The sequence below is a fragment of the Eurosta solidaginis genome, chromosome 2 (genome assembly GCF_040869045.1).
Source record: "Eurosta solidaginis isolate ZX-2024a chromosome 2, ASM4086904v1, whole genome shotgun sequence".
NCBI classification, from domain to species: domain Eukaryota; kingdom Metazoa; phylum Arthropoda; class Insecta; order Diptera; family Tephritidae; genus Eurosta; species Eurosta solidaginis.
In genome coordinates, this window is record NC_090320.1 from 74,741,606 (window position 1) to 74,755,011 (window position 13,406).

The 13,406-nt window shown below is 40.1% G+C and overlaps 1 protein-coding gene across 5 annotated transcripts in view; it reads right to left on the bottom strand.

The window, feature by feature from the left end:
• The window catches only part of LOC137239934 (lipase member H-A), a 230,065-nt gene that overhangs the window by 19,268 nt on the left and 197,391 nt on the right, over nt 1-13,406 (bottom strand). For all 5 annotated transcript variants that reach the window (XM_067765742.1, XM_067765739.1, XM_067765740.1 and 2 more), the window contains 2 exons: nt 6,739-6,896; nt 4,888-5,102 (listed from right to left, as the gene is read on the bottom strand). In XM_067765742.1, coding sequence (XP_067621843.1) covers nt 4,888-5,102; nt 6,739-6,896 — 373 coding nt within the window. The remainder of the gene's footprint in view (nt 1-4,887; nt 5,103-6,738; nt 6,897-13,406) is intronic.

Genomic DNA, 13,406 nt, shown 5'->3' on the forward strand with positions numbered 1-13,406 from the left:
CCTTCTTATTATTAAGGTATCTAAAAATGGCAGCTGTCCATCAGTTTCGACTTCAACAGTAAACTTGATGCTCCTATTGTATCCATTCAAAATATTAAGCATATCTTCCACGGCATCCGTTTTTACGATGGCGAACAAATCGTCCACATATTTCGTTAATAAACGTGGCTTGTGATGTGAATCTTCTTCGAATTTCTGTAACAAGTCTTCCATCACAATATCCGCTATTACAGGAGATGCTGGTGACCCCATAGGCATTCCTGACCGTTGCTCATAAATTTTATTGTTGAAACTAAAATATCTATTATCTCTTATGCAGAACCGAACCATATTCATAAAAAGTTCCTTCGTGAGATTTGTATGGTTCTTTATATCATCCCACTTGGAATCTATAATTTCCAAGGCATGATCTACCGGGATGCTTGGAAATAATGAGACAACATCAAAGGAAACGAGACTCTCGTCGTCAAAGATGTAGGTATCTTTAATTTTGTTCTTAAAGGCGATAGTGTCTTTTAGAGAAAACACACACAAACAAATTTGACAGACTTAAACATATACAAAAACAGTCTCTTAACATTAAAAACGTACCGAAGTGGTTACACAATGCGAAAAAGATGGAGATACCGACAGACATCCAGTGGCTCCTCTCCTTAGGCCCGAAATTCTCTTTACCTATAGCTAGCACTGAGTTCCCGCTGTTCAAATTGATAGCAGATGGAGAGGATTGCATTCAAACTATTCAAGATAAAGAGCAGCAAGAAATTGAGAGGAACAATCTAACCACACTAATAAGGGATCAGCTGAGAAAGCCTAAAAGTAGCGTGAGAGATAAATTTGTATTAGATACACTACACTCCACAAATAAGTTCCTAAAAGACAATAAAAATGTACTTGTTCTGAATGCCGATAAAGGCAATGTTACGGTTTTAATGTATAAGGATGAGTATGAAAAGAAGTTACAACAGATGGTTAACGACATTTCCACTTACAGAGTACTAAAACGAGACCCCACTAATAAGCTTCAGGAAAAAAATAATGAAATTGTAGAGAAACTATTTAAACATAAAATGATCGATACGAAAGGGAAATATCAATTAATAACCAAAACGGCCATCGCGCCAAGACTGTATGGCTTACCTAAAATCCATAAAGAAGGATTACCATTGAGACCCATTTGTTCGTCTGTCAGTTCCCCATCATACAAGTTATGTAAATATGTTGTCAATGTCCTTGAAAATATAACTAAAACATCTAAATATAACGTAAAAGACACTATCGCCTTTAAGAACAAAATTAAAGATACCTACATCTTTGACGACGAGAGTCTCGTTTCCTTTGATGTTGTCTCATTATTTCCAAGCATCCCGGTAGATCATGCCTTGGAAATTATAGCTTCCAAGTGGGATGATATAAAGAACCATACAAATCTCACGAAGGAACTTTTTATGAATATGGTTCGGTTCTGCATAAGAGATAATAGATATTTTAGTTTCAACAATAAAATTTATGAGCAACGGTCAGGAATGCCTATGGGGTCACCAGCATCTCCTGTAATAGCGGATATTGTGATGGAAGACTTGTTACAGAAATTCGAAGAATATTTATTAACGAAATATGTGGACGATTTGTTCGCCATCGTAAAAACGGATGCCGTGGAAGATATGCTTAATATTTTGAATGGATACAATAGGAGCATCAAGTTTACTGTTGAAGTCGAAACTGATGGACAGCTGCCATTTTTAGATACCTTAATAATAAGAAGGAATAACCAACTTTCATTTGATTGGTACAAAAAGCCCACTGCATCGGGTAGGCTAATCAATTATAACTCGAATCATGACAAGGCAACGATAGTCAACACAGCCAAGAATTTTGTCAGAAGAGTTCTCTCCATTAGTGATGAAGTCTACCACGAGGAGAATATAAAAGCAATAAAAAACATATTAGAGAATAATGAGTTTCCAACACATATAATACAGAGCTATATAAGAGATTATTTCGTAAAATTAAATACAAATAAACCAACTAATGATACAAAGAAAATGTATAAATCGACCACATTTGTATCTGGTCTGTCTAATAGAATAAAATATTCAAACATATATGACAGAGAGAGATTTAAATTAGCTTTCACATACGACAATACGTTGCAACGGAGGATTTTTAGCAATACGAAAAGCAGAATAGAGAAATTTGATAAATCGGACGTTATATATAAAATTAATTGTAATGGCGACGGGTCCCACGTATGCGACAAAGTATATGTGGGGACAACTAAATCGAAATTGAAGACGAGGATTTCCGGACATAAATCAAATATCAAAAATCGTGACAACCCTAATGACAATAAGACAGCTTTAACTCAGCACTGTAGAACCACTGGACACTCTCCCGACTTGGAAAATGTAACAATAATGCAGCATGAGAGAAACAGCAATAAACGCTATATACTTGAAATGTTACACATAATAAATACACCAAGTGACAAACGCATAAATTTCAAATCAGACACAGACCATTGCGCCTACGCCTATAGAGAACTTATCAACAACAACAAAAAAGGCTTATAATAAGAGTGTGACTTCGTTTGCACAATTGTTCACCTGCTGCTGATGTGAGCGTCGCTTACGGTTGGAGAATTAATGTATTGTTGTTTGTATAAAAATTTGTTTACGATTACTGTATTTTATTGTTTATGTTTTTTAATGTTCTTTTACCCTTGTTTGTTAAAATATAAAATATAAAGTTAGTCGACCAGGTGCAGTCATAAGTGTAAGTTGGCACTTGCGACAATTGTATAATTATGTATGTATGTACCAATGTCTATAAATGTTTTTCGTTTTTTTTCAGTCCTGAAGATGACTTCAGATTGAAGTCGAAATATTGGCAAGACAAACCATTCGACAAATAAATATACATTGTTTAAACACATTTGCTGTATTTTAATAAACATATGTATATATTGGCCTAGAGCTCAAACATACTTTGAATATAAAATATATATCAAAAATACTTCCCTTTGCTAAAATAGCTGCATAAAATTATTGGCCCGTACAAACAATTGATTGTTTTTTTCGATTCCTCTTTGAACTTTTCGTAAATTTTGACATTTCACTACCAGCATTGCCACATCGAAATGATAGTTAACAAGTGTTGTTAAAGCTAAGTTAGTGAATCGCATGTATGATATAACAAACGAAAGTGTTTATGTTAAAAATCTCGTATGTATATACGTTAAAAGTTAGTGAATAGCGCTACAGATAGAGGAGTCTAGAAGAAGAAACGTCTAGACATTTGGGCAGAGAGTATAAAAGCAACACAAGCTGAGTAATCAGTATTCAGTTGGAAGCACGCTATTGGTTGAACTATAATTGTTATTGTGACGTACTTTCAAAGTAGCTTAATAAAGACCATCTTGCATTATTGAATATTGGAGTTATTTATTCAACAATTTAGCGATACAAACGTTAGCAGAAGGTTGGAAATAAGCGGAATTTCACTAAATTCGTTACAATATAGAAGGTTCACCCTTGCCCCTTTGTATAAAAAGATAGGCTGCAAATTATCTGAACCTAGCCGACCAAATCCACGGCCACTCTGTTTTGCGACGTGGAATATTTGACCTTCACATCGATAGTGTTGCGCTACCGATTATCAGTCAGCCAAAGATCTCAGGGGTAACATTCGGTCACACTTTCACCTTCAAGGTGTATGCCATCGAAGTTGTATCTAAAGCACAAAGACGCAACAAAATCCTCACGTCACTTGCCAGTATCACTTGGGGAAAAGATGAAGAAACGATGCCAGCCAAGTAAAAGGCAATTGGCCGGCCGCTCAACAGCAAGTCTAAACTGCGGTGATACAATCTTTCCATACCCTTCCTCATATATGGCAAAGAGAAATAAATTGCCAGTCATAGAAGACAGTGCTTGTGTTTTGCAAAAAGTTTGTTATGGTCCAAGGAGTTACTATGGCCTCATAAAATCACCGCTTGAATCGCAAAAATATTTTTTACACTAAGAATTTTTCAATTACTTTTGCAATTCCTTTGAGGCATGAGAAATTATTAATTACTTTTGGCATTCCTTGTAATGTAATTGGAAAATTTTCAATTCCATTTCCAATTCCTTTGGAAAGTACTGGGACAGAAATTATATTTGAGCAAAGTATTTTTTTTTTTCAATTGCAAATAAAAAATTGTTTGTACTCGAGCCTCAAAAAACGAAATTACTTTTGGTATATTTTTTTAGGAATTGAAATGTAATCAAGGAAAGGAATTGATTACTTTCCTCAAGTATATGTAATGGGGAATCGACGTTAATTGAATACCTAAAGTAATAATTACTACGCAGCTCTGGCTGTGGGGAAATAATGCCCTAAATTAGATGCATTTACTAAAAAAATAACTTAAAGTGATGTGAAACTATATTTTAATAGAAAATTTACTACCACGGTAATAAATAATTATCATGTGTTGGTTACATTTTACATTTGGCATCTCCTTTTGACAATCCCTATGTCAGTGAAATGAAAAAAATAAAATCAGCTGATGAGATGAGCCAACCATATAATTAAGCCATGTTAATAATTACTTAATTAATCTATTGGAGTATTCACGTCAGCTTATCTGCTTAAAAATTATTAGCCCTGATGTATTTTGTTTTTGTAAAATGTGCAAAAAAATATATGCCCATAAGCAGATAAGCTGGTAACCAGATTCGCACCCCATATAAAAGTTGTATAAAGGGCCAGTTAATTTCTTGCGTTTTCTTCATGAAATTTTCACGATTTTTAGGTTAAGGCACCAATAACTGATGCCAATTTGATATGGATAAGTAAAAATATGGTTATGACTATGGCAACTTTAACTCGGGCTTAACTTACCATTGTCGGTGAGAGGCTTATAATTTCTTTTGGGGCAACCAGGCTGTAATGTGGTTCCTCCATTAGGCCAAAAGTCTGCGGTTCCCGTGCTCACTGGGGCTCCATATATCCAGGCATCAGTATGAATAACGTCTACAAAATCGGCATCAAACTTGCTTAAACGATTGGAAAACGTTCCATAGAACATTGGAAAAGCAGGATCTAAAGCTGAAATTCTTGAGAGTAATAATATATTTGTTAATCTTAAAACTGCTGTAGTGCTTTAGAGTACTATAACTAAAGGATGCTATGAACATGGGTATGATATTTTTATAAAATGAATATTTTGCAAGTTATGTTTATATTAGGAGACTCCTCAAACCTTATAAATGCCTTATAAAGTGTGTAAACGTATAAATTTATCTAGTGAGCAAATGAACTGTCAAATTTTGTATGAAAAATCATTAACACAATTTGTATAAATTTACGCGCACACTTCAACGTGTAAACGAGGTAAACTAAAAGGAATGCAACCTTGCAGACATAACAGCCGTCATTTTAGCAGAAATCTCCAACATCAGCAAATCATTTACATGAATATCTTTGTAGACGTTTTTGTTTTAACTTTTCACTTTTTCTTGGCAATTTTTTATTTGTATAGCAATCAAGGCAAATGCACACAAGGTGAAGCCAAAGCCAAGGCGAATCCATACCAGGTGGTGGCAAAGCGAATTCAACCAAATCGCCGTGCAGAAGATAGTCAAGTCAAAAGAAAATTTTAATTGCCTTCGATTAACTGCCATATTAAAGTACAAGGCGCTGTATGGAAAATAATCAAGGAGAAGCAATCAGCTGTTGGGATAACAACACCTGGTACTAAATTCGCCTTGGCCAAAGCGAATTCAACCAAATTGCCGTGCTGAAGAATGTCAAGAAAGGCGAATTCAGTACAAGGTGTGTTTGTCCCAACAGCTGTTTGCTTCTTCTTGATTATTTTCCATACAACACCTTGTATTACAATATGTCAGTTAATCGAAATCAACGAACATTTTCTTTTGACTTGACATTCCTCTGTACGGCGAATTGGTTGAATTCGTCAAGTCAAACGAAATTGTCCATTGCTTTCGATTAACTGGCATATTGTTGTACAAGGCGCTGTATGGAAAATAATCAAGAAGAAGCAATCAGCTGTTGGTATAACAACACCTGGTACTGTATTCGCATTGATAGTAATAATAACTTTTTTTGCCAACAATACAGCTGATCAACAGTTAAATTAATTAAGAATATGACTACGTTCGTTCATATAACAGTGCGTTCATATAACAGTGTAAACGAATATAATTTTACACCTTATAAATTTATATGCTTTGATGAGTCCCCTCTCCGCCTTTCACATCACCGTATTTTCTCTACCTCTATTTCCCTATCGTTCCCCTTTTTCTCTGTATCCCTATCTCTATGTCTATCTCCCTAATTATCTCCTTATCCCTCTAGATCTTATTTTCAATTTACCAAACCACTGCCAAAGGGGCGACCCCGTTTAGAAAAACTTTTTCCTAAGTTGGTGTGATAGGCAAGCAAACTACCCCCTTAACAAGGTGCTCGCCTATTTTACACTTATTAAAAGTAGATGACAATCGGAAACTGTCAAAATCGAACCAATGAAATCTACTGATAACAAAAGACTTTAAAGGTTAAACTTTCTATTTGATTCATTAAAGTTATAAGGGCTCTGGCACAGCCAAACACACTCGCTCCCGTCTATGTGCCGTCCGTTTCAAAGGTATGATCGCCAGATGTATAGGGCGGGGACTGAAGTAAATCGTGCGCCCTTCTTATCATTTACGTCTCTGCGCGGAACATTCTCACCTGGAAATTTTTCTTTTTTTGCCGCTACGTTTATACACTTCTCTGCCGATAATGCCAGCCATTTGTCCACCAAGCGAATGACCCACTATATGGAAACTGTTTATATCTAAGCCCAATTCAAACATGGCAAGTAAGTTCTTGGCAAGCACCGATCCAATCTGTATTTTAATTTTTTGGAGAAAAAAGAATATCAAGTAATAAATTATATGTGAGTTTGTATGCATATATGTATGTTCATACCCTGCAAAATAAATTGCGACTAGTCCTAAAAGTGAGTTAGTTTCGTATTTCTTTGTTTGCGTTATGTCGACGGTTAATCATTTTAGCTAAAATTTTTAATATTCATTGGTAGGGAAGGGACCCGGTGTTTGAATACAGTTTAGGCTGGTTGATGTCCTTCTGAAGAACATCAACGTCATTCTCGAATGAACGAGGCAAGCGAGGAGAATAATAAGATCTAGGAGTGTATACCATACTGATCATATGGACTGTGGCGTCACAGCTAAAAAGTTGACTATTGAAATCAACGGGAAATATTCAAATTTGTTTAGTTAATGATTTCCCATACGTCTATTTCTGAAGAAATACATAAATTAATACAACGTTGAATATTAGGCACATTTTCTGAGTTACTCACCGCAGTTCACGTCCTCCTTCTTAACTTGTTGCGACACCAATGGCATTCAACTACTTTTAAAGTAAGCAATTGAGCTCGTACGAAGGAGAAACGCAAAGTGTGGTGAGTTGACATGAATATTTTAGAACAGTGAGAACAAAAATTGTAATGACAGTAAACGAAATAACAGAAGGAAACGAAATACTCTTGCCAGTGTTCGGTATTTAAATGAAGAAAACTTATCGAGTGTGGATTCATAACATCCCCCACCCCGTGAATCACTATGATTCACCATTTTCGACGTCAAGCACGGCTAGTTTGGATGTCGGACGATGAAGAAGGCCTGCTTTCGTTCTGATGTCAGCTCGCCTTATTTCACCATCGACGCCTTTATACACTCGTTCCACTACTCCACGGCACCACTGACGTCGCGGCATACCAGCATCGCAAATGAAGACGAGGTCGCCCTCCTTCAACGGTTTTGTTCGAGCACACCATTTAACGCGCCTGGTTAATGTGGGTAAATACTCAAGTATCCATCGTTTCCAAAAACGCTGCCATAATTGCCGCGCGATTTGCCACTGTTTTCGTAATGTCCATGTTTTTTCTTCCGGCTCAGTTAGCCGCGGAGTGTTCGCGGTATTAGTTGTACCCAACAGGAAGTGGTTAGGCGTTAGCGGCTCATCCTGGTCAGCTGATGTTGCTACGTGCGTTAACGGACGGGAGTTAACAATATTTTCAGCCTCTATAATGGCGCTTTGGAAGGTATGCTCCCGAGGCGACATTTCTTTTAACATATGATACAACGCTCGCTAAACGCATCTGACCATCCGTTCCCAAATACCTCCTTCGGACGGGTTACTTGGGCAGCTAAAAATCCACTCAACCCCTCTGCTTGATAGTTCACTCTGCACCTTCTCACAGTCGAAAACCTCGTCGAAACGCCGAGCTATCTGGTCGACACCAACAAAGTTCTTTCCGTTATCGCTCCGAATTCTTACAGGTACTCCTCGACGATTGATGAAATTTCGAATAGCCAAAATGCACGAATCCGTCGTCAAGTCATGCGCCACTTCTAGATGTACGGCGCGAATGGTTAAGCAGGTGAAAAGTGCTATCCACCGCTTTTCTGTCCACCGCCCAATGGTAACTGTTAGCGGCCCAAAATAGTCAAGTCCAGTGTAAGTAAATGGACGGACAAACGGCGTCAATCGATCCACGGGAAGCTGACCCATTATTGGCGTAAACGGTTAAGCACGCTCCAACTTACATACCTGACAACTCGCTATCACCTTTCGCAACTCTCGCCTTAGCTGGATAATCCAGAAGTTTTGCCTTATTTCTCCGATCGTAGCTTCAATATTTTGATGTTTCATACGCTGGTGGTAATAGCGGATAACAAGCGTGGTAATTGTATGCTTCGCAGGCAGGATAATTTGATGAACCGCCTCGAAGGATAAACAACTTGCAGCTTCGATTCTCCCACCCACACGCATAACCCCGTCGCTATCCAAAATCGGCGATAGTAGCTTCTCAGCTAAATTTAACTCCGAGCTGGTTAAACCAAATTGTTCCTTTGGATCCGATTGATGGCGCACACGCTTGATAAATCTTAGAACCCACGCAGTTGTTCTTTTTAAACGCATATACGACGAAAAACGACTGAAGTCGATGAGGTCCGAGTTGGTAGCTACGAGCAGGGAGGCGGCCCCAACGGCTTCGGACATTGCAACAGGATCGGTGCGATCACCAACATCTTGCGGCCAAAAAGGTTTTGCTTGTTTTAAAAACGCAGGTCCTGTAAACCATCGCGATGTGGTGGCTAAGTCGATGGCTTGAGCACGGCGTGTAGCGTCGTCCGCAACATTGTCGAGAGTTGAGATACATCGCCAATCTTGGGGCTCCGTCGTGGCAAGAATCTCTGCCACTCGATGCGCTACGAATGGCTTATATCGACGTTGTGAAGACTTGATCCAGCTGATCACCGTTGAAGAGTCGCTCCAAAAAATGCTCGAGTGAACTAAAACTTGATGTTCCTGAATTACCATCTGCGCCATACGCGTCCCAAGCACTGCTGCTTGTAACTCAAGCCTTGGTATCGATGTTGTTTTCATGGGCGCGCACTTTGTTTTGGCACATATTAAGGCGGTTCGTATACCTTCGCTTGCCGTGAATCGCCAGTAGCACACAGCGGCATATGCCTCCTCACTGACATCCAAAAAGACGTGGAGTTGGAGCTGCTTCGAGTCATATTCAGGAAAGTAATGACGCCCAACTTGTACCTGAGTGGCTTTATTTACATTGGCTTTCCAGCTTTCCCACCATGTGTTCATATCAGCAGGAATCGACGTATCCCACTCAATTTTCCGGCGCAAGACTTCGCGTAGTAGTAGCTTCGCCCCAACCGTGAGGTGGCACAAGAATCCTAAAGGATCAAAAATTGACATGACGTAACTGAGCAGCTCTCTCTTTGTCGGCGATCGACTTCCCTCGATTACATACCTGAAAGCATCATCTTGCGGCTGCCAGAACATACCTAAGACTTTCGTCGCTACTATATTTGATCCGCCAAAGTGGATGTTCTCTTCAGCGCTATCACCCTTTTCCCGGAGTGAGTTAGCCACATCAGACGAATTTGAAATAAAACCACGCATTTGAAACCCCCCTGCTCTATGGATGGCGCGCACCTGCTTGGCAACACGAATCGCTTCCTCAACTGACTGGAAACTGTCAAGAAAATCGTCAACATAATGGTGCTTAATTATAGCTTCTACGGCGCGAGGGAAAGTTTCTTTGTGTTGTAATGCATTTAAGGTTTTTACGTACTCTGCTATACAAGGCGAGCAGGCGGCACCAAAGGTCATGACCTGCATCTCGTAAACGTCGGGTTCATATCTGTCATCGATCCTCCACAGAAATCTCTGCGCGTGTCTATCTTCTGGCTGCACTAAAACTTGGTGGAACACTTCTTTAATGTCACCACAGACTGCGACGGCGCCCATTCGAAAACTAAGTAAAACATTCGCCATCAGCTGGTAATCTTGTGGCCCTTTTAGCAAATAAGAATTCAGCGACACTCCCTCAACGGCTGCCGCTGCATCGAACACTAGACGTAACTTTCCTGGCTTGTTGAGGTTTACGACTGCGAAGTGAGGGAGGTACCATACCCTCGGGTGAGGCAAGTTGATCTCGGCGGGTGTCAGCTTCCGAACGTAATCGCTGTCTATGTACTTCTGCATAACGCCTTTGTAAGCGTCGGCAAAATTTGCGTCTTTTTTCATTCTTCGCTCGATCCCACACAACCTTATTTTAGCCATTACATAGCTATCCGGCAACTGAACACAGTCGCTCTTCCACAGCAGGCCCGTTTGGTATCTACCTCCTACTCGCGTAACTGTGTTCTTTAAAATATGCTCGGCTCGTGTGTCTTCCTCACCTTTCACGGGCGGTGCCGCTCTGACTCCGAAGTTTTCAATATCGAAATATCGTTGCATCATTTCATGTAGATTATCATCGTGAACTTGGCTTATGTGCATACACTTTGCTCTTGGCAGATTACTTTGGCTGGTTTGCCCAAATACGACCCATCCTAATTTCGTGTTTGCTGCAAAGGGCCGCTGTGGCTAAGTTCTATGGTTCCAAAAGGTAGTCCTAAATGGCAATTGTCTAACCCTATTAATATTTTAGACGTTGCATTGGTATAAGACTGAGGCTCGATGTGAAAACTTTCTTTAATTTTTGCGACGTCGCAAGCCCTAAGGCTTTAAGTTGGCAAGTTGAGATTCGAAACGGCATAAATGTGGCGTAATTTGTGCCTCTTACTCATACCCTTACCGCTAATTTTTAACTCGACCAAACTGGCCATCTCTTGCGTGGTTCTTCCACCAAACCATTGTACATTAAGTTCGCATTGCTTTCCGCCTATACCTAATTCATCGACTATTCCCTTGTCTATCATAGTAATAGACGAACCTTCGTCAAGCATCGCGTAAGTATTATAATGTTTATCTTGGCTATATAAAGTTACCGGGACTACACGGAACAATACCGTATCAGGCTTACTTAGTGTCAGCGTACAATTTAATACGGGTTGAATGGGGTTAGACTCACCTTCAACGCGCCTACCTGGTTCCGTGGACGTAGAGTTCTGATCGAATTCGTGCAGTAATTTGTTGTGCCATCTTTGGCATCCATTTGCAGAGCACATTACGCGATTACGACATTCGCGAGCTGAATGACCGTTCTTCAAACAAGAAAAGCATAGATGATGACGTTTAACCTCTGCCCATCTATTTGCTACATTGCTTTCTAAAAACTTCTTACACATATGAACCTTATGCTGGCCCCGGCAGATAGCACAAGTGGCAGTACCTTTGAGCCTATCCTTTTCTACTTTGACGTTTTCTTTGTTATTGTTTTCAACAGCATGCAAGACCACTCTACCACGACGGCCCTCACAGTCTTGCAACGTACAAACTAAATTGGCGACTTCGGTTAGCCAGTTGCTAAAGTCGGCTATGGTTGCGTAAGGCTTTATTGTAGAAGCATATTTTGCCCAATCCATCTTTTTGCTCATTGGAAGTCTGCCAACTAATTCGTCTAGTAGAGAAGGATTTTCAAGGTGCTGATATCCATTAACTGACTGCAAGAATATAGCGAGGTTTTTTTGTTTTCGACGCAAAAGGTATTAACTTATCGATGGCTGCTTCGGAGATTGGATGGATTTCTCTAACCTGACGAAGTTGACTTCGAATTAACAATTCCGGCCGCCCAAACCGAATCTTTAGTTGATCCATCACGGCGCCGACATTGTCCGGGTGTATGAGCAAAGATTTAACTACCTCTCTTGCTTCACCTTTCAGGCTTTTTAACAAACGTTGGTTATTTTCCAGATTTGTGTAACCATAAACTGCAGTGGATTGGTAAAAAACGTTTGAAAATAATGGCCAGTCCTCGGGGCAGCCACTAAATTCTGGCAGGTCTTGAACTTTTCGTGGCGCTGAGTAACTATTCGACATGTTCGGCAGTTGCATTGGCGGAAGTCCATTTACAAGTGAATTTGGGTACGCTGATGTCGTTATGGTCTGACCAGACGACATAGCTACAAAACTATTTGCATATTGCGAAGAAGGTGCGCGCGCACTTATGGGGGGGGGGGGGGGGGGGGGGGAGCTATGAGTATTGGCAAAGACATTCCCGTGTGAGAAATATGGACTTACGCTGTTTGAAAAAATTCTGGAACAGCGATATTGCTAGGTGTACCGTTTTGCGCTGCTAAGAAGACTGCGACGTCGCTGCTCTGAGCTCTGCCAACAGTGTCGTTCGACGTCGGCATAGCAGAGTAGCCGCTAAGGCGCAGACTTTCTTCATATGTTGCGCGCTGGTTATTACTTTCCCTTAGTTGGGCTTGAGTATCCCGCAGTTGGGTTTCCAAAGAATTTAATTTTTCTAATAGAAAACTCACCTGTTGATTTTCCATATTTCCTAACCCGGCGGTATGTGTGGTGATTGGAATGAGTACACTGGCTGACCTCTGTTGATCTGTAGTGACGGCGATGTTGCTGTTGGTGCGGTTTGCTTCGGTGGCTACTGCTGTAGTGGTTACCGTGGTAGTGGTGGTGTTAACCAACGTGGCGGTTATCCGATGGGCTGTCTTGGTAGCTCCGGATGTACTAGGAGTTGATGAGGCACTCTTAAGCAAATTCGTTGTTTGACTGTTGTTAGCCATACTCGAGGATACAGATGTTATTGGTGTTATATTTTCGTTAGCTAGGCGGGGGCTTCTTCTCGGAGGAGTTCGATGCATACCTTACTGCAACATTTCACTGGCAAGGCTATTTCGTTAAGACTTAGGAAAACGATCGTAAAAAATAAACAACTAATAAAATACTAAGTAACATTTGTAGTCAAAGGTTTGCCTCTTGTCCAACGAGAAATGTGTTACTTCTTATGCCAATGTAATAATGACATCTGCTTTGAAAGCTGACTGCGCGGTTCCCAACAGGCGTAATTTCATGTATGTACGAGAATTTGATGTTCTATGTTACGGCGT